Here is a 27,915-nt window from a genome sequence, read left to right on the forward strand (position 1 = left end):
AGCAGTGCATTATGATAGTTCAAAAATCAAATTCAAAATTTAAATATTCTAACCAAAATAAAAAAATTATTGGGGTAAAATATCAGTTAATTTCATTTGGTGGAGGCTAGATGTACTTTATAGTATTACACCTGAAGTTCTAATAGGAAGCTTAACAGATATATAGGTCTGCTTTACTGTCGTGTCCTAGGATGGTAGTTAAATGAATAACTCTTGATCATAACAACACTGGGAGAAATCCATCAACCCATCACAACAGATCTAATGAATAATCAATTATACTCGGGTATATCTGTCTTACAGTAGTATTTATTTATAGTGGGACGACCAGATACAGGGGAATCCTTTACAGATGAGACACTTTCTGTCAAATTTTGGCATATAGTGTGTAGGTGTAGAGCAGTAGGGAAAAAATTATGGAAAAGAAATTCCATTTTTTTTTTTTTTTTACTTTTTAAAAGACGTGCATCATTTCTGTTGTACAATTTATGCTACTTTATTACTTGAAATTTTGTCACCTGATCTATCATTGTCAATTACAAACTGTTATGCAACTGAAAAAATATTTTAGAATTTGACTAATAATGTCCAAGGCCTGCTTGTAAATTACACTTTCATAGTTTACAGCCACTAGCCAAAATCCTAAAGTGAATTTAACATGTTTTATACATACTGTATAATAAATTTAAATTCAGTCAGCTTTTTGTCACAAAGATGTATTCAGTATTGCAGGTGACAATTTTTTCCTTGAAATATTCAAAAATTAGAATTATATTGTAATAGTATTTCCAAAGATTATACATACCATTTCAACATTACATCAAAATATTGACGCCTGGTGTCTTCAAAACATGAATTGTACCCATGACTCAAAATAGTCTGGATTTTCTCTAAATGAGCAACAAAATATAATTCATGAGATGGTTAATATAAATTGTAATGATCATCAATAGGTGACTTACATCAGATCAAATGACAGATGACAAAGATACATTTGTATAGGCCTCAGGCACTCAAGGAAAAGTAAGGAAGTATGTATAATACCCGGTGAAGTTAGTCAAGGTGTTACTCTAAGCCCACCTTTGTTTGTTTCCACACAAAACACTTCCTAGTCTATTGTCAGATAGGAAAGTCTTGTTATATTTCTGTGCCAGTGAGATACTGAAGGTTGCATTCATTGGCTCTTCCAGAATCAGGTATGATGTCTTTAAACCTAATTGAAAATTTCATATATGATTTCTACTAGAATATCAGTTTGATCCCCCTCCCAAAAATATTGTTTTAAATCAACTTTTCGTAAAGATGAAGCACTATGAATAAATATTTCTGTCGTAATTTTAAAATGATTAAATTATGATGTTCAATGTACAACATCATGATTTAAGTGGTTACGTGCTAAACTTCAGTTTTTAGATTTAATCAAAGACATTGTATTTATTTAAAGATCTATGCTTACCAGTGATAAAAAAAGTAAAAATTTATCCTTGAATTTGCAATTGCAATCTTATATTAAAATTGTACTAAAACACTGTAAACCTATATTTTTGTTTATACCATTCCTTGTTCTGGGGTCTAATCTGAAGGCTCCACACTGTGAGATTTTTGAGAAGAACACTGGGAGTGTTGTACAGCAGAATCATTGTTTATGGTTTGACATTCTGCAAGTCCTTGGGAAATTTTATAAGTGCAGCTCCATATATTACTATAACACATTCAAGATATGATAACCTCTACATCCCAGCTGTTAAAGAACAGTAACTGATCATCTAGATTTCAACTTTCACATCAAATTTTGGAAAGAGTGATATGGTGACAGTTTATGCAAAATATGCTGAATTTGTTGGCTTTTTCATCACCTTTCACCCAACATTCAGTTATTACAAAGATAAGGCAATATGTATTCATAGAATTTATTTCATTTTGCAGGAGTATGTCTTCAAAACGTAAAAATACTCCAACCAAACTGCCAAAAGATAGCAACAGTGAACTAGACAGTGATAGTGACACTGAATCCAGTCTCCACATAGTGACCAGGTCCGACAGTGAGAACCAGGACTCTGACTCATCCAGCAGTCGGCCACCGAGCAAAAAACAACGAATTCTTCAGAGTGTCAGGCAAGACTCTGACTCGGAAACTGAGTTAGAACTTTTATCGCCTCATCAGCTTCATCATCACCTTTCAACAAAGTCCAGTTTGGGACTGCAGCGCAAATCCATGGAAAGTGTACTTAAACGACTGAGCTCAAAATCAGACCTTGCTGAGCTTGAGAATAACAACATGAATGAAGACAACAAAGTTAAAGAGAGCATTCAGGTTTTACTGAGTGATGGAAGCCTCAAGGAGAAGGAGGACCGACTCAGCGAGATGATTTCTCAGCTCCAGAGCCTCAAGGAAAATCTGTCCACACAAAAACAGGTAGGACAACCATTATAACCAGATGTTCCTGAATATTGTGTGAATCTTTCTAAAAGATCTAGGTTCACTTTATACGTGAAGTGAAATGGCCGTGTTCATTTCAATTTAGAACAATTCCCTGTCTGTGCTTCATTTTAAAATGAATTGAAAACTTCATCTTTTATTAGCTATAGGGCCTTAATTTCTTCAACAGATTCATTTAGGGGAAGACAGGACATAGAAATTTATATTTTAGGTATGAAAATCCTGCATCTTAACTTATGATATTGCAAAGAATTTACACAATTTTGAAGAAAAAAAAATATCTTAAATGTTTGGCTGTTTTGAATGAGAATTTTACAAAATGTTCAAGCTACTGTGAAAATAATGTCAAAATCATAAATCATAGCTTATTAAACATGATGCACTTTCTAAAAAAAAAATTGTTTGCCAAAAAGTGAAAATCATCTGCTTTGATTTGTGTAGACTAACAGGGCCAAATAGAGGCCTTATGTGGACCTTGTTCTTTAAATGAATTATCAAATAAATTCCCTATTGGGTTTCAGTCTATGAAAATTCTTCCAAAGTGTAGTTTGAATTGATTATAAAAACTAGGTTTTGATTCTTACTATAATTCTGCAAACTAAATTGATACTTGATGAAATTTTAAATGCTGACCTTCAAATGCTCTGAATAAAATAAAGATGAGAAACTAGATGAAAAAATATATACATGTGTTATAAAAAGGGTGCTATTAATCGTTTTACTTATGAGTCATTATAAAATCAGAGTATTTCTTTTCGTCTGTGATTGATGAAAGCTGGATCATTTTGTGATCACAATCTCTCATTGTTTTGACAAGAACAATATGTTTAGTATCATGTGCATCAGTTTGAAAACATAGTTTTTGATATGTATATACTATATATTCATGAAGACTTGAATATGTTTTGGATTTTATTTGAAAAGAATTAAGAAGTTTTCACATACTATATGTGACTTTATCGAGTAGTGTTTGTAGTGATGTGAAAAAAGTAAATCATTTGAAATACTAATATCATTAGAAGAGGGCCTGAGTAGTTATTTTTAAAGAAATTGGCAGTCATATGGAAGAATGAATAGGGCCTTTCCTTGGTAGATCTCATAATTGAACTGTAGCCATTGTTTAGAATCTAATCCAGCCATCAAATTATCTGATTTTCTGGATTGTTTCAAAGTTAAGTGAACGACATGGAAAGGTACTTCAGCATTATCAGGGAAAACAAGGCGACTATAAGAAAAAGATCTCCCCCATTTTCTGCTTGTCATGTACTGCAGATTTGGTGATGAGATGTGATTGTTTCTAATCAGGGGAAATAATTAGATTTAGTTTTTGTTAGTTATAGGCCTTTTTCTTTTTAGACTACATAGGATAGATACCTTTGCATATTTGTTTGAAATAATCTGCTTGCTTTTATGGGATTTCCAATGTACTTAGAAAAAGTGAATCAGCAACAATCAGAAACAAGGTTCTAGCTTTTTAAAATATTCTACATGGTTGACCAACTAACCAAGTTTGATCAAATCATGATGTTGCAGATTTGGAATAAAACATTAATGTAAATCTTTTTCAAGTAATTACAAAATATCTGAGTCCATTACGTGAATAATGAATCCACTGTTGAATTTTGCCCACCTTTAAAGTTCAAGTATGTTATATGTACCCAGAAATACTTGATAATATATTTTATTGTATTCCTGGTAGGAGTCTATATCAGGTTTGACAATTTCTATTTTACAGAGCTCCATAAATCACACAGAAAACAAGAGCATGCCAGGTAAGAATTCAGCAATTTTTTTTATTTTTTAAGGAAAAATTAAAGAATTCTGAAATATTAAAGATGGTTTAAGTAAAGTTTGCTGGGTTTTTTGTTTTTGTTTTTTTTTTTAACGGTTGCTTGCATGATCCTTCTGTCATGTCCTGAGGTGGGAGAGGTATCTTGTTAGAGGGTGCCCCCTTCCCCCATTGTTCTCATCAGAAGCGCACTCTTTGCATGTTCTAGAGTGCATTTTGTGGTGTTAAGTCTGATCATGTTTATAGTCATGCCAAACTTAAGCTGTACATAAGAAACACCCTATAATGTCTTCAGCTGTCCAACCCATATTTCAGGGTTCAAAGCAACTTCAGACTTTGTTTTGAAAAAAATAATAATGGTAAAAAAGTTGATTCATTTTGAAGAAAGGCAACATAATATGATAGTATGGATGATTGTTAGTGCAGGCTTTGATGTTAGTGATTTAATCTTGTGTACCCATGGAGTTGCAGTCATTTTGATTTTGGGGGGAGAATTATGATCACCCTTGATAAAACAAATGTTGGCGATTAAACAGATTTTTTCTTGCCACTTTGCTCATTGACAAATCCACATGATATTACCAACTAATTATTCCCCAGCCGTCTCCTTTCTCTAAAATGAACAGTCTGAAACTGGAAAGAGTGGTCATTGGCCGAACCAAGCCAACATCAAACAGCACTCTACCTAAACAAGTTGTGATGAAAAGGAAATTTTGTAATTGTCTAAGGGTTTTTTTTATTGTGGGAGACTTCATAGGAGTTGTGAAAGTTTATGCGATTCCCAGCAGTTTGAAGAAAAGGCTTATGTACAGGCAAATACAAGCCCTCAGCCTAACGGTGCATTTGTTAACAATGAATTCATCATTGTTTCATTGCATTTAGTTTTTCAAAACCTGACAGAGACAAAGGTATTTGATGCCTCATTATTGTTAGTGAAGGAAGGCAATTAGAAATGAACCATGCCACTCTGAGTAGAGCAAGACCTCCACTTCACAGAAGTTCCCACAAACCAATGCCAGAGACAGGCAGCAATACAACAGATGCTCATATTCTTCTTTAACAATGCAAAAAAAAAAAAACTTTAAAAATCTAAAATAAAGGCAAAAATAATTGAAATTGCTTGTGCTCTCTCTCTTTCTTTTTTTCTTTCTTTCTCTCTGATGAACTTTCATAGTGATAAGGAGTGTAATACTGATTTTTTTTTTTTTGAGGGGGTTATGCTAATTGAGTGTGTATTTGGAACGTGAGGATAGAAGTTTTGTTATGGGGATTTGACAGTGATGATTGTTTGGGGGCAAGGGTGAATGCTAGACCACATGTTTTGTGTTATGGAGGAAATGTCAGGTAATGCCAGAGTTTCAACAGAACAATTATGTTTGTCAACAAGATCCAAACAGAAGTCTCCTTTGTAGATGGATATTGCAGGAGCCAGGGAATATCGTTGATTAAATTCAAGAGTACTCCAGAATTTACCCATGGCTTCTTGAAAAGCATGAGTGGGAACATTGGGTAATTTTAGGGTGCAAATATAATCCTTTTCTTTTCTGCATCCTGTCCAATCTACAGTAGGAATAAAGCTTTTTATCAATGTCCAAACAATTCCAATTGATTAGAGCCTATGGATAAGGCATTGGCACCTAAAATTTCAGGCCTTATCAATATCATTCATACAATAGGCTGCATTGTGTGTTCCCTAGTTTTTGTGGAAATTTCAAGTTCAAGAGAATGCATGTCTAACCTTTTAGGTTATCTCTGACTCTCCAAACAACAAAGAAAGTGAATTTACTTTTGATAAAATGTTACAGAATACCTGATTATACCGTAGTGGGTTCAATTGAGAGGTGCTGGTAGGGCGATATATTACTGCTATAGAAAAGTCATCACAGAGAAAGGTCTACATGTACAGATCGGAAACGGGCCAAGCTCGTGAAAGAATGGGATATCACTCTAGTGTTTCATTTGCTTTGTGGACCTTTTTTGTGTTTGAATTGATATCTAAGTCTGTTTTATGTCTTTTAATTAAAATTCTGCTCTGTGTTCCCCATTGACCTCATCCATTTACTTTGTTTAGCTGAGGCGGGTTTGATGAAATGAACATGAAGGGTCAGGGTATCTGCACTGAAGGTCAGCACACAAAACATATCCACAAGTCTACTTCAAACAATACCCCATAACTTGAAAGTTTACACATTGTAATGATGCCAGGCAGGGGAAATTTACGACTGCCGTGAATGCCTGTATTGTTGTCTGCCCTCATTGTAGTAACACAACAGCCTCCTTCTTTTGTTTTATGTGGGCTTAGCAAGGTCCGATGAACAAATATGGCAATCACTTGTGTTAAATTTCATATTAGGGCCCTTTGAAACAAAAGTGAATATTGGAATTGTTAAATGTCGTTTGAACAATTATTCTGTTTGTTGGCCTTTGAATAATAGGTTATCAATACACTGCAGCTGAAACTCTTTTTTTTCTTGGCATTTTATTTTTTAAGCACTTTTGTTTAAACAAAAGATGTCTACTGAGAAAACACTATTTCCTTTATTTTGCATTATATTGTGAGCAACAGTTTACTTTAATAGCCTTTGTGATCATGAGTATACTGCGCAAGTGCAGGTGCAGAAAAACCAAGGCTTTTTTTGTTTCATGTATTTATGTTGCATTCCACATACATTAGCAAACATTGAAACAAAAGACACATTTTGATGATTAGCCTAAATGACTACTGACCTGAAAGGTTGACTGTAGTTGTGTACTAAAATATCACTGATGCTGAGGACAGACTAAAATATCACTGATGCTGAGGACAGACTAAAATATCACTGATGCTGAGGACAGACTCGGCTGCTTTTGGTGTTGTTAAGTGCTATGAAGTCACCACTTTCATATAAAAATAAATTTTCTGAGTTTAACGCAATAGAATTTTAATTTGTTTATATGCAGATTTATATGTAAGTCATTGAAAACTATAGGATGTTCAGGGGGTTTCCCTGTGTACGGGTTAGTAGAGGCTGCTCTTGTAGAGAGGTGGGCCTCCTGGCAGTGAATAGTCATCCATTTAATATGTTCTTTAACTAAAAAGTACTTCCTAGTTAAAGTATTAATGGAAAGTCCAAAGATAATTGAACATCACACAAACACTTATACATGAGTGATGTTCAGGAAAAAAAACACTTTAATTTGGTTTATTAATTTGAGGAATGTGACAAGAATTTTGAAAGTTTTCATGGATCAAATTTCAAGTTTGAAAAATTGGACACAAGCACCATATCTTTGGATATCTTTTGTGTGGGTGTTTTGAGTTTGCTAAGTAAGGGAATTATAGCATCTCAAAAAGAGCGGAAAGGTATCAGGTTTAAGCTGATGTATTGCTTATCAGGTTGATGATAGGGTATGCAAGGTTGCTCAAGTTCGGCTGTCACACTATCTGACTGCTGAGCTAGGCTGACAACGGGAGAACAATGCGGGGTGGATAATTGTCCAGTAGGGTGCCTTGTTTAACAATATTGTGAAGGTGGGCAAGCAACAATGAACCAAATAACAATAGCATCTTGTGGCCTAAACAATACACAAAGTGTACCATGCATGCTCTGCTGAAAAGTAAGACAATCCCTTTTTTCAGTGAATGCAACAGGTACAAAGAGGTATGATGATACTGTAGGTGTTCAGATCAGTAAAAAAAAAAAGCTTTTTGTGTAAAGGAAACAATCATTACATCCACTGTGTCCTGTTGAAACCCTTGATTTAAGAGTTTTCGGATTGTGTCCCCCCCATTGTACAGATCGCGCTCAGCCATGGATGGTGTAACAAAACTAACAAGGAAGGCGAAACAATGAGGATACACCACAAGTGATACTCAAGATGGCCATTGTTCCATAACATAATTGTCGTGGAGATACAATTTTAAACAGCTTTTTTCATTTGCTTTTGAGGTTTTAGTTTCAAAACCAGTTTTATTCTCAAGTTATTTTGGAAGTGTTTAAGAAATGTTGAGTAAGTATACAAACTTAATTTCATCTTCTTTCTCACCATTAGAAACTTTCTAATTTGATGGGGGGTTTTCAGCTTGGAGTGTTTTGGTTAAATTGCAACCAGTGAATTTTAATGATATTTTGTTGTTATAAATGTTGTTGAGAATACTATATATTATGTATACTTGAAAACTGGTATATGTATTAAAGATGGCCTGGGTTTTCTAATGTAGAAAGAAGGTAACAAATCATTTTCTGAGATTCTGATATTGAAACCTGTTCCAGGGAATTAGCCAATGAACTTCATTTGTACCAGAAAGTCACCGGGGGCAGAGGGTACAAAAGCTTATGGTTCCCTCATTATTTTTCTTTTCTTGTGCACCCCAAAACTGTTTTTCCTTCCCCGGAACAATACTAGGACAGGCTGAGGAAGCACCGTCTGCCCCACAGAGTCTTTCAGCCTGATGGTTTTGCAATGATTAGGGGAATTGTTATAATTCTGCCATATGTTTTTCTCACTCTGTGGAAGATTAGGTGTAAAGAAGCATGCTAAAAGAAAGAACTGAAGCTATTGTAGCCAAAGCAAATTGTTTGGGGAATGGGTTGTTTTTTTGTGTTTGTTGAACTGTTAATAATCAGTATAAAACAAAAAAGATTGGTAATCAGAACGGGGGATTGAGGGGGGATTTCTGTTTTTATTGTTTGTATTGATGCCACAGGGGTAGAATCATTTACAGTATCAAACTAGAAATGTCCATGTGTAGGTGAAGCATTCTTCACTGGGAACAATACTTTCATTGTAATTTTCTTTTTTTAAATGTCCAAATCTTTCAAGAATAATTTCAAAATTTACATGCATACATGATGAAAACATTTTTTTTGAAAGGGGGGAGGGGAAGTGTGATTGATAGAATTAATGACAGTGACAAGTTGACTGAGTTGGATGGTGTCTCAAGGTTTTGATGATAAGTCATAGGAGAAGTAATTGGTTGCCTCTGTTGATGCTTATCAAAACTCATAATCAAGAATATCTTTGTAATTGGAAAAACAGGAAACCCCTAAAAAAAAAGTATATTACTATGAATAATAAGCAACACTTGATATTTAGCTGTCCTGGGTTACGAGTCCATCAAAATACGAAATAGAGAATTAGCGGCATGTGTATTAGCAAGTGTTTAATCATTTCCTGCACTTTATCCTCTCAAAGAAAGAATAGCATTCCAACAAGCTCAAGACAAGGATGATAAAAAAAAGCTGCAGCAATTATCAGTCCAAAAACTGCTAACGAATGTCTCCACACCTGCAGAGAGTGGTCATATCGCAAAAAGAAAAGAAAACCCCTTTTTTTGAAAACTGCAATAGTGATAAGTATATGCAAAAAGATTGTTTGAAAAGAAATTTTGCATGGCCCTCTCATGGATAGGCTAAAACAAAAGCCACACACACTCGTATTTCCACAATAACGCGCCAAAAATGATAAGATTATCAAATCTTTTAAAAGATAATGTTATCTTAATGATGTGGAAATATTTGTTCAGATTCGAGAATTCTGTTTTTTCTCCCATCTCAAATTATTCATAAGGACCAGGTGCATTGTAATAAGTCAGTATTGTTAATAATTGGATGTTCAGGCCTGCCTTTCTGAAGGGTGGATCTTTGGTGGTTTTGTATGGAATATTGAGTTCCACATTCACAGAACATGTGATATATTGTGAATTATCTGTGTTTTTCTGCCAAATTGTTTCATTTCCTTTAGATCTTCAAATATGAAAAAGTGACATAACTAATTCAGTAATTTATGGAAACTGATTGCAAATGAGGCATGCACTCCTCCTCAATCTGTGTAGATACCATTTTCTATGGCAGGCATGGCACCGATGAACTCACCATAACTCAGTTTTATTTTCTTATCATGTTTTCATTTTCAAGCATTTAGACAAAAAAGTGGGTATCAAGTCACATAATGACCTTTGGAATGGATGTTTTTGTTCATTGCAGATTTTACATTGTTGTGTTTAATGATGGTAGTTCAAGGTTGATTGTGTTCTAAGACAAGAGAAACTAATAAATTTGGGTTCATAAATTTTATTCTACAGTAACAAAATGCAAAAACATGTGTTACTCATTTCAAAATCTAATATTTAATACCATCATATAAAACTTGCATGGATATTATTTCGTGTAAACTGAAAAATAATAATTGTCAGACTTTGATTGTTTCATTCTGTTGTTAAGCACTGTCAGACATCACAGTATTTTTTGTGAAATTTCCTGCTGAAAAAAATGAGGATGGAGATTGAGTGTAAAGAAAATTATGAGTATTTTGAATTGCTTTCAATTCATGTGTCATAAATGATATGGTGAACAGGAAAAGTTGAGCACAATCATCTCAAAGATGTGCTTTGTCCAAATACTTCAGTATATCATCATATAAAAAAGTAAATAAATCTGATTAGACTTTAAAAGTTTTTTTTATTATAAAAGTAAATGAGAAAAGAACAGAATTAGGTTGATTCTATTTCTTTTTACTACTTCTTTAACAGTTCATCAGCAGAATTAATTTGCAAAATGTCTTTGAAGCTGAATGAAGTACACTGCGGTTGCTAATAAGTTTCTGGTGGCATTGTGAAAATAATGAATTATAAAGCCAGCAAATTCACCACTAGCAGGTGTTAGGTGGGGAGAGGGGTCTCTTGAAAGAATTCAACTTGCCACCAATTTTAGTCACATCCCTTCAAAATATTAACAACACGTGAAGTTAATAATAATTTCATCAATTCTGGACTACACAATCCTCACTGTGTCTTAATGTGCTGTTATAATTATCCCAAGAACAAAGCTAAAGGTCTCAGAGCATGTGGAGAGCATTTTTCAGAAAATTGCCTCCAGATTTGTAGATTTTGAAGAAAAAGCCATTGTTGATATTGTTTTCTCCCAGTTCAAGCATATTATATCCTCCATTATAAATCAAACCACAGGCTGCTTTTGTTACTTAGGAATGATTTCCAGTCTCCAGATAAATGTTTACACTTTCTGGAATCAGAAATGGCATATTTTCAAGAATTAAATGAAATCTCTATTAGTCCTATTAATTTTTGCAATTCATTATAGATAATTTAGATATTGTGCAATCAGATATTTTTTCTTTTCTGATGAAATTTACAAAGGGGTGTCAATTTCCTTGCATGACTGCAAAGTAGAATTGATAATATAGTCATTAGAAAGGAAAAAACCTACAGAACTGAATATACATCAAAAATACACATAAGTCATCAAAGTGGATAGTTGATAAATTGTATTTTATTTCAGAAAAATTGGGTGAAATTTTTCTAGACAGGATGTTTCAAGATAAGCAACTAAATCTTTTTGTCTTTTATTACATTTTGAAACAATAAAATTATTGTCTTATCACCACTCTTTCTGGCTAAATGGTACCATTAAAGAACGAAATACTTACTGAAAATAAACATCCAAACTATAGATTTTATAACTGCTTCAACAAGGAGACCCCTGTAAGTTTTTAAAGAAGAAAAATGATGGGAAGGAAAACAAGATATTGTCAGCTTTGCCTTTTGTCTGTCTGCATGAGATAGCAGATGAAAAAATTGATTATACTTATTCAAGGAATCTTGTAAAACAAAACAAGTATGATACTATCTCCATCAACAAGAGTTTAAAAAAAAGGCTCAGTTTTATCTCATAAATTTTGTAAGATGTTTGCCGATTTCTGTCGTGGCAAGCCCTGACCCCATTGTTGCCGATATCAATGTGCGATAAACTTCACAAGTGAAATGATGTGATGTGACTTTGAAATGAAGCGGATTTTTTCTTTTCAATCTCATTTTTTCCCATCTTTCAATCATAAATCAGTTGTCTGTAAAATTGAAAAGATATATATGCATAAGAAAAGTCCCTTGTATATTGTTGCAAAGGAGTTCCCCGCTGTGTCCAATCTTGGGAGCCAAAGCAGTGATGTGTGGAAAAGTGGCATAAGTTAAATTTCTTGAATGGTTAGCAATGGTCCCCTCATCACTTTGCAGTAATTCCTACCACAATTAGATTAGTATCAAAGCCATTGATGTGTGCTGCAATTGAATGTCTCAGATTTTTTGTTGAGATGTGGAATGTCATGGAGGGATGCAATAGACAAGAGAAGCCATCAGTGTTGAAAGGTAGACAAAACTCAATCAGTTTATCCTTGTTAGTATTTTATTATCAGTGCAAATTTGACACTTCAGGACTATTTTGTGTTTTGAAAAATTTGTTCTGTAGTCTTAAAATTAGTTTGAAAAACATATTGATGCAAGTCAACTATTCTGAATGAAATACAGAATTGTGAGTAAATTCTGTCAATATCAATTTGTCTGTAGATTACCCTAAGATTGATATGAAAGAGCAGTTAGGAGAAAACCCACCATTTGATTTGCATAGAAAAGATAGTTCCAGGAAATCTTTTTTTTTAAAAAAAAATTTGCAGAAAATTATTGAGAAAGTAGTGTAAGATGAGTGTCCTGAGATTACAGTGAGGTATAAATCTTGCAGCAATCTTTTATGAGGGTACTAACTTGCAGTCCTTCAGTTTCTCAAAATTATCAGTTGAAATATCCATTACTTGCATAATTTTATGATCCCCAAATTCCTGTGATCAAGATTAAAGAAAAGGCATATTTTATGATAAAATTTCCCTTTTTACCAAAACTTGCATTTTATCATATTACATAGAGAATTGCATTACCATTTCATTTTGAGGCCTATTAAACAGACTGTTTGACTGTTGATAAAGTGAATTTTATTTTTTGGTCGAAGGCTGGAAATAAATTGGATTGACGGTAATGATTCCTTTATTACTGAGCTTTGAGGTTTAGATGGAGTTATTTCCCCTCCTGACACAGTGTGAAGATTGAGTGATGGAGTCAGAGGTCAAGCTAACACTTCAGCACAGACAGAAATAAATTGTTTTTTCCTCTCCTCTACAAATGGTACAGGAGATCGCTTTCTGATACCAATCACAATTGCTGCTATTCACACCCAAAATCTTAGCAGAAAATCATCATGTTTTTGCAGGCCCTAATTACAGCAAGCCTGTCATTTCTAGCAGTAGATAACAGTTTGTGTGATGTTTCCTGCCTATAGTAAAGACATCAGAGTTTTATGTACCAAATGCTATATTCCATATCCCTGATCCATTGACTTCAAAACCTTATCTGAAGAGTTAAAATAAAAATGATTAATCTTGTCTACTATTTTTATTGTTGGTGAAGCTGTCATAACTTTGCTGGGAAAATTCGTGGCAATGCACATTTCTCTTCCTCAATATTTCAAGTTCAGTGGCAAGAATAGATAATAACAATACGGTTTTCTGGTAGGCCCTCTCCTTTAAGTGGCCACTTGCAAGGTGTTGATATGGTATGATAACAGACCACACACTAAATAGAAACTATTATGCCTCCTCAAAAAGGAAGGAAGTGCCCTTTGTTTCCATATTATAAATGTGACAAAAGACATTTATGTCAATCCAGATATATCTAATGCTCAAGTTGGACAAATGAAACTGCTAGTCTTTTGTTAATACAAATTATTTTTTCTTGCAGTATCTGGCAGTGAAACAAGCATTTCTCATGCATCTTCCAAAAGCTCATCTCCCATCAGCATGGACAGTCGACAGCCACAGTTATCCCCAGTACTCTCCCCTTACCACCACAGCTCACCCCGATCTCAGCCCTCGCCCAACCTCAGAAAGGGGAGTCCTTCCCCCCACAGCTGGGGTGGGGCAATGAATCAGGAAATCCCTCTGAACCTGACCAAACCCAGAGGGTTCAAAATAGAGAAAGTGGAAGAAATGTTTGGTTCACCAGAGAAACTAGATGGGAACAACAGAACCCCCCCTCCAGCCCATACCCACCACAAGAGACAGGTGGTTTCCCCGGTCACCACTCCCACCACAGAGATTGGGCCATTCCCAGGAGTTCGTCTGCCACTTGGATTTCCTCAGTATCCATTCATGATGGCCAACCCCATGGTCACCTCAATGTTAAGTGGAATGACCCCTCCTGGAATGCTGAATGGAAAATCCCATCCAGATCTTGACAAGGTAATGCAAATAACCTCTTTGACATAAAATCAGAAAACATTTGAAGATGGTACACTAATCAGTTTTTTATTTTAATTTTTAATGGTGAAGTCTCTACCCTGTATTCACAAAATCAACTGTAATTTCCCTATCTATTGTTTTTCTCTGTGTTGTGCAGGAGTCGATGGTTCAGGAGGTTTTGGCTCGCCAGCTGTCTCACTCTATGACTGGCCCAGTGTTCCCGGGACTCCCCCTCCCCCTCTACTCCCACGCAGCCATGTCTTCTATGCCTACAATGTCAGCCATGAAAGAACGTTCAGACAGCTCTGCAGACGATAGCCAATCAGGTAAGAGATCTCTAAATATTTACCTTCCTCTGTTGTGTTCTCGTTTTCTCCATGATCCATTATTGCATGGCAAGTTTTTATATTAAAATGTTTCTTCCAGGAAAAATGTTTGGTGCTAAAATTATTCGTTCCCAAAAGGAAAAGAATGAGGCAGGTAAACCTCATATCAAGAGACCCATGAATGCATTTATGGTGTGGGCCAGAGAGGAAAGAAGAAAGATCTTGAAAGCCTGTCCTGATATGCACAACTCTAACATCAGTAAAATCTTAGGTGGGTTTTATATATGGAATAGAACAGTATAAGGGAGGTAACTACAGCATTGGGAAGGAACAGAGGCTTTTGATTTTATTCTTTCTCTTGTAGGTGCCAAATGGAAAGCTATGACCAATGCAGAAAAGCAACCATATTATGAAGAGCAGAGCCGTCTTAGTAAACTCCACATGGAAAAACATCCTGATTACCGCTACAGGCGAGTGTGCATTTCACAGACTAATACTCTACAAGTACCATACTCAAGAGACTGATTTTTAAAATGCTCTCCTTAGTTTGAAGTCATATCATGTAATGACACAATATTAAGTTATTACTTTATTGCCATTATAGGCCTCGTCCAAAGCGTACCTGTATCGTGGATGGCAAAAAGCTCAGGATCTCCGAGTACAAGGCCCTGATGAGGACCCGTCGCCAGGACATTCGCAGAGTGTGGTATGGCGACTCCCACACTACTTATGTAGAGGGCCTGATAGGTGAGTAGTGATCAAAAAGGAATTTTTCAAGTGTAGTATCCATTAACTAAAATATAATGATCAACCAGGCTACACCAGGGCTCTGTTGCCAAATTAGTATTTTTGCTTGAAAGCTTTTATGCTCATCAAATCGTTAAATGTTGAATATACTATTTTATTTCAATTATATTTCAATTGGTTTGTGAACGATACAATTTCTCACCAAATATTTATATTGATTGTATATCATTATAAAAATAATCATCTTGATGATGTACTATTTTATCTTGGTTTTCATGGTTTATCCAATAGAATTATTTTAATGTGAAATCTGTTGAGAACTTAGCTAGTGTGCCATTCACCTAGATCTGGTTCTTTAATTCAGGCGAAAATGGTACCTCTTCATCCTTTGACCATACTCGACCCCCTCTTCACCCAAATGGGATTCATACAAGTACAAACAGTTCAACAGTTAATGGGGCTTCTCATCATGGCTTCTCTAGCAACAAAGACGATGACCTTGACAACTGCAGTGACGAAGAATTCAGTGACCTTATGGACCAATCTTCGGACAACAGTCTCGATTCGGCGCCTTATTCAAACCATGTTTCAAATCCCAGCAGGAGCCAGCCTCATGCAGCTATGTCATAGTTAGCCACTTCCAGGGTGAACATGAGAACAAAAAATGGCAGCATTTCTCAAACTTTGTTCATAAGTGATGCCGTTTGTATCTTGTTAAACTGTGTACATATGGACGCTTATCAGCGCAATTTTGAACAAGAAATGTCCAGACATTTTGAAGGAAACTTCTCTCGACTTTTGAGAGCGATAGTATGTATTCATGTGCACATCTACGCAAATTAATGTTATGCATGTTTATGCAAGAGTTAGTGCGATTTGGTATTCAAAAGAGATACTGAAAGCTGAAAGTATAGATAGTTAGGTATGTAAACTTATATGTCTGTATCGTCATGTACTGCCGGTTACTTAGACAAAGTACAGGGTTTAATGGAATGGTAGAGGAATGTAATCACATATCGTTGTTGTGTATTTAGTGCTGACATGTTGTACAAATTAGCAATAACAGCTTTGTGCACAATGTACCGAAAAAGGATGTGCTTGGTTCATGTGTAAAATGTGGTTGCTATGACGACGTCCACAGTTGGGACAAGTTTTTTGTATATTATTATGTTTTAATTTGTTCTCTTATTAATGTTAGAAATCTTTATTATTAATGTGTTATATATATATATATATACATGAGAATTATAGTCATGGAAGAGAGATATCAGGACCAACTTCATCAAGTTCATGCACTGCCTGTTACCTGCTTATTCACACTTTCAGGGTCCAACTGTTACACTGTCGTCTGGTTTTTGCCTTTTTTTCCCCCCTTTCCAGGGTGTGTTATAGACACAGATAGAGAATTCCTTACGTCATTCTGTTCATATTTCCTTGAGAAGGTGCATTTTTCATTTGCCAGGACATATTATCTATTGTTCAAGAAACTTGTTTATTCTGTATCTTTTGTTAGCTGTCTGTTCCTTTTTATGGAAAATAGATTTGTTATAGAACCTAGGTTTTCCATTTTGATTTTTGTTCTTGTTCATTTTTTTTAAATCTTTTGTACTGTTATCACAATAACAGCATTCAGGATATGATTTTAGAACTTGCTCATGCATTTTTCAAAAATTAAAATGAAAAATTGGACATTTATAATCTGCAGACATTTGAAGGTTAAGTCTGTGTTATTATAAATCTTACCATATTTAAGTGTCAATGAATTGTTTGCGCTATATTTTCACTGCTGGCGTAAAAGGACATGCAAATTAATTCCAGAGTCGATCCACGTCATAAGGACGCAAATAATAAATTTTTATGTGCCATTTTGTTTAATAGGGCTTCCTTTTTCAAAGCATAGAAACTTTTGAAAATTCATATCAAGAATATTGTTAATAACTAAGGCTGAACACACATTAACAATGATTTATTAAGCATGAAATCCTTGATATAGAGAAAAGGAAGAATAATGGTAATCCTACCGACTTCTTCACAAAGCTAAAGAACATGCCCTTGTCAACCAAACCTATTGTTGCTAAAATTGGCTATTAAGATGTCTTGATGATGTGGGTTGTATGGATAATAAAGGAGTTGATTTTATTGATTGACTTTTGGCAGACTTTTAAACTTCCTAATGTACTTCTTTGGTCTGGAGTCAATCCCTTATTTTGTACAGTGTAATAGGTACTTTTGATGTAGTTTTCTCCAGTGACGAAAAAAAAAAATCTTTTATTATAATATGGAGGAGTGGTTTGTTGACTCTTAAATTGTATATTTAAGTATTCATACTTGCTCCTCTGCTGCCATGATAATTACATACAGCTTGAAGCAATTTTTTTGCAGTTGATTTTGGTTTTAAAAATTCTCCTAGCAATATAACACACCATAAAAACGAGTACATTTTATTTTATTTTTATAAAAATTTCCAAAAGTTGGACGGACAACTAACTGACATATATTTATACAAATTCAAAAGTGTTGATATATATTCAATTGATCTGGTATTTGGCCTTCAAAAATAGATGATCCTATTGCCAAGGGTAAATATCGTCACACCCAATGATACTTGACCAATGATAATGTAATGTGCCAATATTTGTTTTATGTCGTAGATTTTATTCCCTATTTTTTATTATAAAGTAAATTTAGTCACATGACATGTCTCTTGAGGTCTCATGACACAAGTAGTCTTCCAATGAAATTTGAGAATGTAACCAAGTCATGAATATGCATTAACTGAGATGTATACTGTATCAATAACATGTATGTAGCCCCAGTAGTGTTCATTTTCGAATTAGAAATCCCCCTCTTCATCTGATAAATAGTCCAAAGGAAACGTGATTTGGTATAAATAGTGAATGTTATAAGTGTTAACTTCTACAAGCTTAATCAAGTTAGGCCAATTCCTCTTTTTTTTTTATTGAACAAAAAGGTGAACAAGTCTAAAATAATTGTATTTTTCTGAGCATGAATTTTCCTGATGAGTCGGATTTTGATAGAACATTATTATATACATGTAGATACTTTTTGTTGCTATGGGAACCCTCTCCAGAAGTGCTTGTCTTATGCTAGTCAAATTAGAAAGCAGTTAAACTGTTCTCACATCAGCTGCAGACTGAATTGTTTTTTAAAACTATTTTTGTCTTATTTAAGGCCAATATGCTAGTTATATTTTGTGAAACCCATGATACGACTTTGTTTAATGATTTCATAGTTATATGTAATAATTATGAAACTTAGTTCTTTTTTTCTTTTATTACATGATATTTGTGGGTAAATCTTTTTAATAATGGTATATGTACTCGAAATATTCCTGTAGTTGATTGTGACCTTTAAAAAGGTCATATTAACAAGAATCAGGTCACCATTGAGGTGCCATGATAGAACATTGTTACTGACCAATATTACTTTTTTGTTACGAATTAACATACAACTGATGCGATGAATGAAAACGTCCAATATTTAGCTGCTGTAGTTAAGTTATACATTTTATAATTCTGATTTTGTGACTTCAGATTAATGAAAATAAAACTGATTATTAACTTGAACATTGCTCTTGGTATCTTTCATTCAGGGCAAGTGGGGAGATGACCAGACTCACAAGTTCAAATGCTGTCAATAGAGACCAAATGAGCAAATGCTGTCAATAGAGATGAAATGAGCAAATGCTGTCAATAGAGATGAAATGAGCAAATGCTGTCAATAGAGACGAAATGAGCAAATGCTGTCGATAGAGACGAAATGAGCAAATGCAGTCGATAGAGACGAAATGAGCAAATGCTGTCAGAGACGAAATGAGCAAATGCTGTCAATAGAGACGAAATGAGCAAATGCTGTCAGAGACGAAATGAGCAAATGCAGTCAATAGAGACGAAATGAGCAAATGCTGTTAATAGAGACGAAATGAGCAAATGCTGTCAATAGAGATGAAATGAGCACATGCTGTCAATAGAGACGAAATGAGCAAATGCTGTCAATAGAGACGAAATGAGCAAATGCTGTCAGAGACGAAATGAGCAAATGCTGTCGGAGACGAAATGAGCAAATGCAGTCAATAGAGACGAAATGAGCAAATGCTGTCAATAGAGACAAAATGAGCAAATGCTATCAATAGAGACAAAATGAGCAAATGCTGTCAGAGACAAAATGAGCAAATGCTGTTAATAGAGACAAAATGAGTAAATGCTGTCGATAGAGACGAAATGAGCAAATGCTGTCAATAGAGATGAAATGAGCAAATGCTGTCAATAGAGACGAAATGAGCAAATGCTGTCAATAGAGACGAAATGAGCAAATGCTGTCAATAGAGATGAAATGAGCAAATGCTGTCGATAGAGACAAAATGAGCAAATGCTGTCGATAGAAACGAAATGAGCAAATGCTGTTAATAGAGACAAAATGAGCAATGTTGTCAATAGAGACAAAATGAGCAAATGCTGTCAATAGAGACAAAATGCTGTCGATAGAGACGAAATGAGCAAATGCTGTCAATAGAGATGAAATGAGCAAATGCTGTCAATAGAGACAAAATGAGCAAATGCTGTCGATAGAAACGAAATGAGCAAATGCTGTCAATAGAGACAAAATGAGCAAATGCTGTCGATAGAAACGAAATGAGCAAATGCTGTAAATAGAGACAAAATGAGCAATGTTGTCAATAGAGACGAAATGAGCAAATGCTGTCAATAGAGACAAAATGAGCAAATGCTGTCGATAGAGACGAAATGAGCAAATGCTGTTAATAGAGACGAAATGAGCAAATGCTGTCGATAGAGACAAAATGAGCAAATGCTGTTAATAGAGACGAAATGAGCAAAATGCAATACCTTGAAAAGGATCTTCTCTCTTTTCAGTGTTACTGTGTCCCTAACTTGACTCTCTATCTTAAACATTTTGAAGTCTGAAACCAATACATTTTTCTACACAACTCTGATCCTTTGGGCTCTGGTAGGGTTTTCACCTGCAAGTTCAGGGGTGATCAATTATCCACATCAAACTGCCACAGGTACCCATTGACACATGTAATCTGCATAATGAATCTCATAATACTGAATGGATCTTCAAATTGCGTATAAAACATTAAATGTGGACATATTAGTTATACATTCATTATGTATAGAAACTGGTAGACATAATAATGTTCCCAGAAATATGAGAATTTGCAAACAGTGTAGTTTAAATGATATCGAAGATGAATTTCATTTCATTCTAAGATGTCCTTTATATAACAAAATAAGAAAAAGATATATTAAACAATTCTACTATGTAAAACCAATTGTATATAAACTTATAAAATTACTGAGTGTAAATAACGTTACATAACTGAGTAATTTAGGTAAATATCTTAAATATGCCACAAAATTACATAAGGAAAGTGTTGCTAATTAGCACAATAGACTATTATATATCTACTTAATGTACTTTTTGTTAATCAGTATTATAATGTATGAATATATGCATGCATATGATTGCATGTTAAACAAGATCACTTTGGAATGTTATTTAAGTTTATGCACTCTCCATTTACTGTATGTTGTTATATTTTAAAACTGTATTGTATGTAATTAAGTCCAATGAGCCGCATGGCTCACGGAAATAAAGAAACTTGAGTTGCATAATGTTTTAGGGGTAGTGTATGGAAATAGATTTGGCAGTCCAACACTTGTATTGGACAAGGCTTATATGAGTGTAAGCCTTCCCTATCTATTTCCATACATTTTGCCCTAAAATAGCTCTAAAACTTCATTGTTATTTCGGATTTCGGTTGAGCATCACTGAAGAGACATTATTTGTCGAAATGCGCATCTGGTGCATCAAAATTGGTACCGTATAAGTTTAACATTTCCCCTAGGAAACTAATAATTATATCCATATTTTCTGGAGACAGTTTTTGGGTAGGTTATTGTTATCCTATTCCATCCATCACACTATTTTCTTCCTCGAATTCCTCATACATTTTACACAGTAGCCAAATCATCTTTTGGGATATGATTGGTTGTGCACTAAGGTTTCAGAATTTAAGTTTTCATCCAGGAGGCCTACCAGTGGTTAAAAACATTTTTCTACAAAAACCAGGTTTCCTGAACTCTACTTGCATTTTAAGCAGTAGCTAAATCATATTCAGGAAAATTGAAAATTGAAAAAAACCTTTTTCAAAACTCCCTTTTTAAACAGAATTTATGCTCCATTAAATTCTGCCATTTTAGATTGGTAATGAATTTATTATGAAATACTAACATAAGAGGCCCATGGGCTAAATATTCACCTAAGGATTTCATGCATGTGTATTTATGTAACTTAGAGAATAACTATTGTAGCTTCTTCACTAGTTACCAAGGTACAATTGAGATGACATTTAGAGGCAAACACCTACATACATGTTAATGCTTTATGACAGCATCTTAGTTAATAACAAATTTATCCGATACAGAAGAACCTCCTGCAGATGGAACAACAATTGTATTACATGTTGTAAATGTTCTACCAAACCCCTATCTTTGCCCCCCATGAAAATATTAACGGCTATTATACGGAGAAACTTTAAACATATTGTGCCATAACATGTATGCCAGAAGTGGTGTAATTCAAATGTGGATTCAAAAAAATTCTAAAGAAATATGTTGGAAATCACAAAACTTTTTTCAAATCAACAACATCAAAACATGTGACTTTTCAACACTTTACACAACCATTCCTCACAATTAATTAAAAACTTAGCTTTTTGACATCATAGACAGCTGCTTCTTCAATCAAACTGAAAAAGGAAATATTCATATCCTGTGATCTGGATCATCCAAATCATTACGTTCTTAAATACCATTCTGATTCCACACACAAGTACTCTGAAGTTGAAATAAAAAATATGATGGAGTTCCTCGTTGGCAATATCTTTGTAGTCTTTGGTGATCAGGTCTTCTAACAATCTGTTGGAATTCCCATGGACACAAACTGTGCTCCTTTATTAGCTGACTTGTTTTTTATTCCTACGAGGCAGAATTTATTCAAAAGCTTCTACATGAGAGAAAAAATATCTTTCTGTGACCTTCAACCCACCACATAGATATATTGATGACATTTTATCTATTAACAATACTCACTTTTAATGTCACTTTCATATATATCCTTAGTGAAATTGAAATAAAAGACACAACAGAGTATTTTACATCTGCCTCATACTTGGATAGTTTATTGAACATTGATGTTAATGGCAGACTAGCAACTTAACTTTATGACAAATGGGATGGGTGACTTCAACTTCTCCATCATCAACTTCCAATATCTATGTTGCAATATTCCATTATCACCTGTATATGGTGTTTTTGTCTCTTAACTGATTCAAAACACAACAGCATGTTCTGCATATGGTCCTTTTTTTAATCAAAGCAGGCTACTGACAAATAAGTTGATGTTACAACAGTCTCGAGTCAGAATTTCACAAATTCTATGGTCACTATAACTATTCAATTTACCAATACAACCTGTCATTAGGTCAAATGCTGTCAGATGTGTTTCATACCAATTTTTAGGCTGTTCTGTTTGCACTGGTTTTAACTACAGATTACTCCATTTAATTGATCAAGATAGAGGGTTTACAGTGGTTGTGATTGGTTAACAGGGGATGCTTACTCCTCCTAGACACCTGATCCCACCTCTGGTATGTCCAGGGGTTCATGTTTGCCCAACTCTTAATTTTGTATTTTTTTTTATAAGAATTAAGATAATAATAATATGTTAATAATAATAAGATTGATTAGTCTTCGTTATCTTCATCTATTCATTACAACATATAAAGGGAATCCTGTGGGAATCCAAGTTAGAATAGGTCCTCAGTACCCCTTGCTTGTCGTAAGAGGTGACTAAATGGGGCAGTCCTTTGGATGACACCGCAAAAATCAAGGTCCCGTGTCACAGCAGGTGTGGCACGATAAAAATCCCTCCCTGCTCAAAGGCCGTAAGCACCGAGCATATGCCCAAATTTTGCAATCCTTCACCGGCAGTGATGACATCTCCATATGAGTGAAATATTCTCGAGTGGGACATTAAACAACATACAATCAATCAATCAATATAAAGAGAATTTTATAACTGAAATATCACCATCTCTCCATAATAGCATAAAAAGTGAAGATAACGAACAGTGACCAATCTCATAATTCCTATAACGAATCCAGAATTAAGAATAGGGCAAACACGCATTCCTTGACACACTAGATGTTCCAGCAGATGCCAAGGAGGAGTAAGCATCCCCTGTCACACCCTCCATGAGCCCCATATCTTGATCAGGTAAACAGTGTTATCTGTAGTCAAAATCAGTGTGCTAATTAAGATTGAAGAACGGTCTAACAATCGGTATTAAACATGTCAGACAGCATTTAACCCAATGATGCAAGGTGAAGACAACGAACAGTGATCAATCTCATAACTCCTGTAAGCAATACAAAATAGATAGTTGGGCAAACACGGACCCCTGGACACACCAGGGGTGGGATCAGGTGCCTTAGGAGGAGTAAGCATCCCCTGTTGACATGATAGTTTGTATTGGCAAACTAGATCGTTATAATGACCATAGAAATTGCGAAATGCTGACTTTAAAGAAGACTGCTGAAACCCCTATACCATCAACTTGTTTGTCAGTAGCCGGGGTGCCTTGATTTAAAAACTGAACATAAGCAGAACAAGCTCTTGCATATCGAATCAGTTGAGATATAAACACCATATGCAGGCGACAATGAAATATTGCTACATAAATATGGTAAGTTGACGATGGAGAAGCTGAAATCACCCTGTTTGTCATACAGTTGAGTTGTTAGTTTGCCATTGATATCTACTGTCATTAAAACATCTAAGTATGAAGTAAAAGTGGACGACTTTGTGGTGTCTTATTTCAAGCTCACAGGTCTCCCTCCTTTCAGGGGGAGACAATGTTTTTGTTCTTTGAAATTTGGTCTGTCTGTCACAAATTCTTGTAAATGCTTCTTATCCTAAATGGTTTATCGGATAGATTTGAAACTTTGTAGATTGCTTCATTGCCATGTGTAGATGTGCATATTGTCGACATGAAAGGATTCAATTATTTTCCTAAAAATTATAGTGGATCTAAGAGGATGAAGGATTGATTGATTGTATTTTGTTTAATGTCTCTCTGAAGAACCTTTCACTCACACAGAGACACCACCAAGACCAGTGAAGGGCTTCAAACTTAGGTCCCCGCTCAGCGCCCACGGCCATCAAGTAGCGGGGGCTCCACAGCGTGTCACACCCACTGTGACAAGGGACATCCATTCCTAAGGTCATCCCCGAGGACCAGTGACATTCACACCTGATGCCAGGCGTTCGGCAATGGAACTGTCACAACCTGCCTCAACGACTTAGGTCTGTCACGGCCAGGACTCAAACCCCAACCCTCCACATGCGGGGCGAACGCTCTAACCTCTAGACCACTGCGGCGATTTAGAGGGTGGAGGATGTAAAATAGCTTAAATGTAAATACTTCTCCTGATTGGCTTCTCCAATAGATGTGAAACTGTACAATACACGTAATTCAATGCTATTTGCAGATGTGCATATCGTCAGGACAGGTCCTTAGAGTTACAGTGGATCTAAGAGGGGTGGAGGACGTAAAAAAAAAAAGTGTGTGTACACTTCTCCTATATCTATGGCTTATTGGATAGCCTTGAAATTTTGTACAACACTTCATTATCATTTAATGATGTTCACATTGTTCTGATCCAAGGATCTAATAATTTCCTACGATTTACAGAGGATCAAATAGGGGTGTTAATAGCTTTTTTTCGTGTACAAGGGTATGTTCACTTTCCTACTGGTACTTCAGCATTTATAACAGTCATTATTTTTATATCAGATACAAAAATGACGTTGGTCACATCGATGAAAGGCAAAGGTAACGAACAGCGATCAATCTCAGAAATCCCATAAGCAATACAAAAGAGATAGTTGGGCAAACATAGACCCCTGGACACACCAGAAGTGGGATAAGCTGCCTACAATTAACCAAGCAACCAATTTTCTTAACTTAATTTAACAATTATGACATAATGTACAACATCTAGTGAACTGCTGAGATATCATTTCACTAAGTATTCACGATATTCACCCTATTTGTATTTGTGAATAACAGTGTTTCAGTTTACTGAGATTGTATACATATATCAGCACATAGAATTGTGTTATTCTTTTATTTTGATGAACAATATGGCCACTATTGATAAAAGTAGATTAATCTGTCACACCATTTCAAAATGCTACTCTTTCCTCATTTTTTCATGAGACTTTATAGTAGTAGATACTTCTATGAGAACGGAACTTCTGTGTATTGAAATTTGGTTTCTATTTTCTTGAACAATATGGACATTCTAATGAGTAATTGCTTAAAAATAGAATAATCTGGAAAAATTAAAAAAAACTATCCTTTTCATAATTATTTCACTTAAACTCCATAAAAACATGTATGATATAAATGAATCAAATACTATATAGAATATATAGCCTGTATGCATGTATCAACATACAGTTGCAATGAACAAGATGACCACTGTTGCTAAAAATGCTTCTTCTCCAACAGGTTTTTTTTTTTTTAGTAGAATGAGACTTTGGGGAAATGCACGAAGACTAAACAGAAATACAAAATTATGCATACTGATTTTTTAAAATAATTATTTTATTGATTGAAATGGATTTTGTCACTCAAAATACTTAAAACTGTTATCACTGTTGAAACATTTAAGATGTTGTTCCTTTTACAGTTTTTGTCTTATGTCTAGGTTGGTATTTGTACAGATAAAGACTACACAGCAGTTATAAGACCAAACCATTAGAGCAACAGTCTCAACAGAGACTTTGGGGTTTTATTATTACAGAGGACAGATAAATAGTAATTAATCTGTTTTCTTGAAGGGTGAGTATTCTTTTTATTGAAGTAATAACAGCTTCCGGTGAAGATAATCCATGAAGGCACTAATTTGTTATCAATTTAAGTTCATAACAAAAATAAACAGAAGAACTTAGACTATTGTATGGGTAATATCTGATCAGTTCCTTTACCAACTTATCGCTCAGACGCAGCATCAAGTAGGCAAGCTGGGTTTAATTAAGGACTGACTGGGAACAGGACATTTTTATCATTCAGTCTAAATTAGCTAATTATAATAAAAATCAATGTAGAAATTACTTTTATACAAGTTACCTCTCATAATAGTCAGTGATGGACAAAGAGAGATAACTCGGAACTTGAAAATGCAAATTTTCAGTAGATCGGTGATAGACTATGTAAATCACAAAATATCTTAAATTCTTCCCAGATGTCACATTAGCCTCACCACACTTTACTCTCATTAGATTCGTTTACTGTTGAGTTGGCTCAACTTACTGAACAGTTGAACTGGCTGGATCTTTACAATGGTTCCGCCTACTTTAAATCTTGGCTGGGCTGACTTCAAAGCTTGCTTGACCGCATAGCTTTAATCTTGGCTTGACTTTATTTAATCTTATATAAGTATTGCCTACAATTTTCTGTTTAAATTCTTTACACTCATAGAAGACTGTGTGTTTAACGTTGGAATGGAAAGACATGGATTGATTGAAGTATACTTTACAGTGGGCGCAAAAAGGAACTGATTCACAATGCCCCCCCCCCCCCCCCCCCCCCCCCCAATTTGTTTTTCACTTTTAATGATCAAAATCTACTGTCTCTATTGTGTTTAAAAGGTTTCACCAAAAAAAAAATAAGGTTATAAATTATCACAGAAGTTCATTTTAGGTAGTTTATCATTTGTTTTGTAAATAAAGATTGCGGTATGTTATTGTTTACGAAGTTTTCAAAAGAAATGGATATCGATCTAAGTTTATTATATCTATAACATTTCAAGTATTGTTGATCGAATCAAATTGTGGAAAAAGCTCAGCACGTATGGTATTGGAGGTAAATTACTACGTATTATTGGGGTTATGTATTAAAACATGAAATCTAGTGTTAAATCTGCAGGTATGATATCAGAATTTTTTAAAAGTAAGATACACTGTAGGACTATTACAAGGAGAAGTGTTATCTCCCATCCTTTTTTCGTTATATGTGAATGATTTTTAAGTAGAATGTTTAAAACACGATATTGTTCCATTACAGTTGCGAGAGCTAAACTTGTATGTTTTGATGTATGCAGATGATATGGTCATTTTAGCTGAAAACGTACATGAGCTTCAAAATATGTTAGATGTCAGAGTTATTATTTCTTTTTATTTATTTATTTTTTTTGGTGCACATACCGGTACACCAGATATACATTAATATTATATCCAGAGAAAGGGAAAAAAAGAAACAAAGCAGAGAAGAGAGAGAGAGAGAGAGAGAGAGAGAGAGAGAGAGAGAGAGAGAGAGAGAGAGAGAGAGAGAGAGAGAGCAGAAGGTTCCATCGATTAGATGAGTTATATGAATATACAACTGACTGGGATCTTACTGTTAATATTGATAAAACAAAAATTGTTATTTCTAGGAACGGGGG

General features: G+C 34.8%; 1 protein-coding gene and 1 long non-coding RNA gene across 7 annotated transcripts in view; one reads left to right on the forward strand and one right to left on the reverse strand.

Moving 5' to 3' along the window:
• The window catches only part of LOC125683014 (transcription factor SOX-5-like), a 63,889-nt gene extending 44,941 nt beyond the window's left edge, over positions 1-18,948 (forward strand). For all 6 annotated transcript variants that reach the window (XM_048923678.2, XM_048923682.2, XM_056140410.1 and 3 more), the window contains 8 exons: positions 1,927-2,416; positions 4,176-4,212; positions 13,789-14,288; positions 14,446-14,614; positions 14,715-14,885; positions 14,979-15,084; positions 15,219-15,361; positions 15,726-18,948. In XM_048923678.2, the coding sequence (XP_048779635.1) occupies positions 1,931-2,416; positions 4,176-4,212; positions 13,789-14,288; positions 14,446-14,614; positions 14,715-14,885; positions 14,979-15,084; positions 15,219-15,361; positions 15,726-15,991 (1,878 nt within the window). In that variant the 5' untranslated portion in view covers positions 1,927-1,930 and the 3' untranslated portion in view covers positions 15,992-18,948. The remainder of the gene's footprint in view (positions 1-1,926; positions 2,417-4,175; positions 4,213-13,788; positions 14,289-14,445; positions 14,615-14,714; positions 14,886-14,978; positions 15,085-15,218; positions 15,362-15,725) is intronic.
• On the reverse strand, positions 10,654-12,123 carry LOC130046897 (uncharacterized). The gene is made up of 2 exons (XR_008795947.1): positions 11,655-12,123; positions 10,654-11,230 (listed from the first exon to the last, which is right to left on the reverse strand). It is a non-coding gene; the product is annotated as an uncharacterized LOC130046897 (long non-coding RNA).
• Positions 18,949-27,915: the final 8,967 nt, after the last annotated feature.

Source organism: Ostrea edulis, chromosome 6 (genome assembly GCF_947568905.1).
Source record: "Ostrea edulis chromosome 6, xbOstEdul1.1, whole genome shotgun sequence".
In the NCBI taxonomy this organism is placed as follows: Eukaryota; Metazoa; Mollusca; class Bivalvia; order Ostreida; family Ostreidae; genus Ostrea; species Ostrea edulis.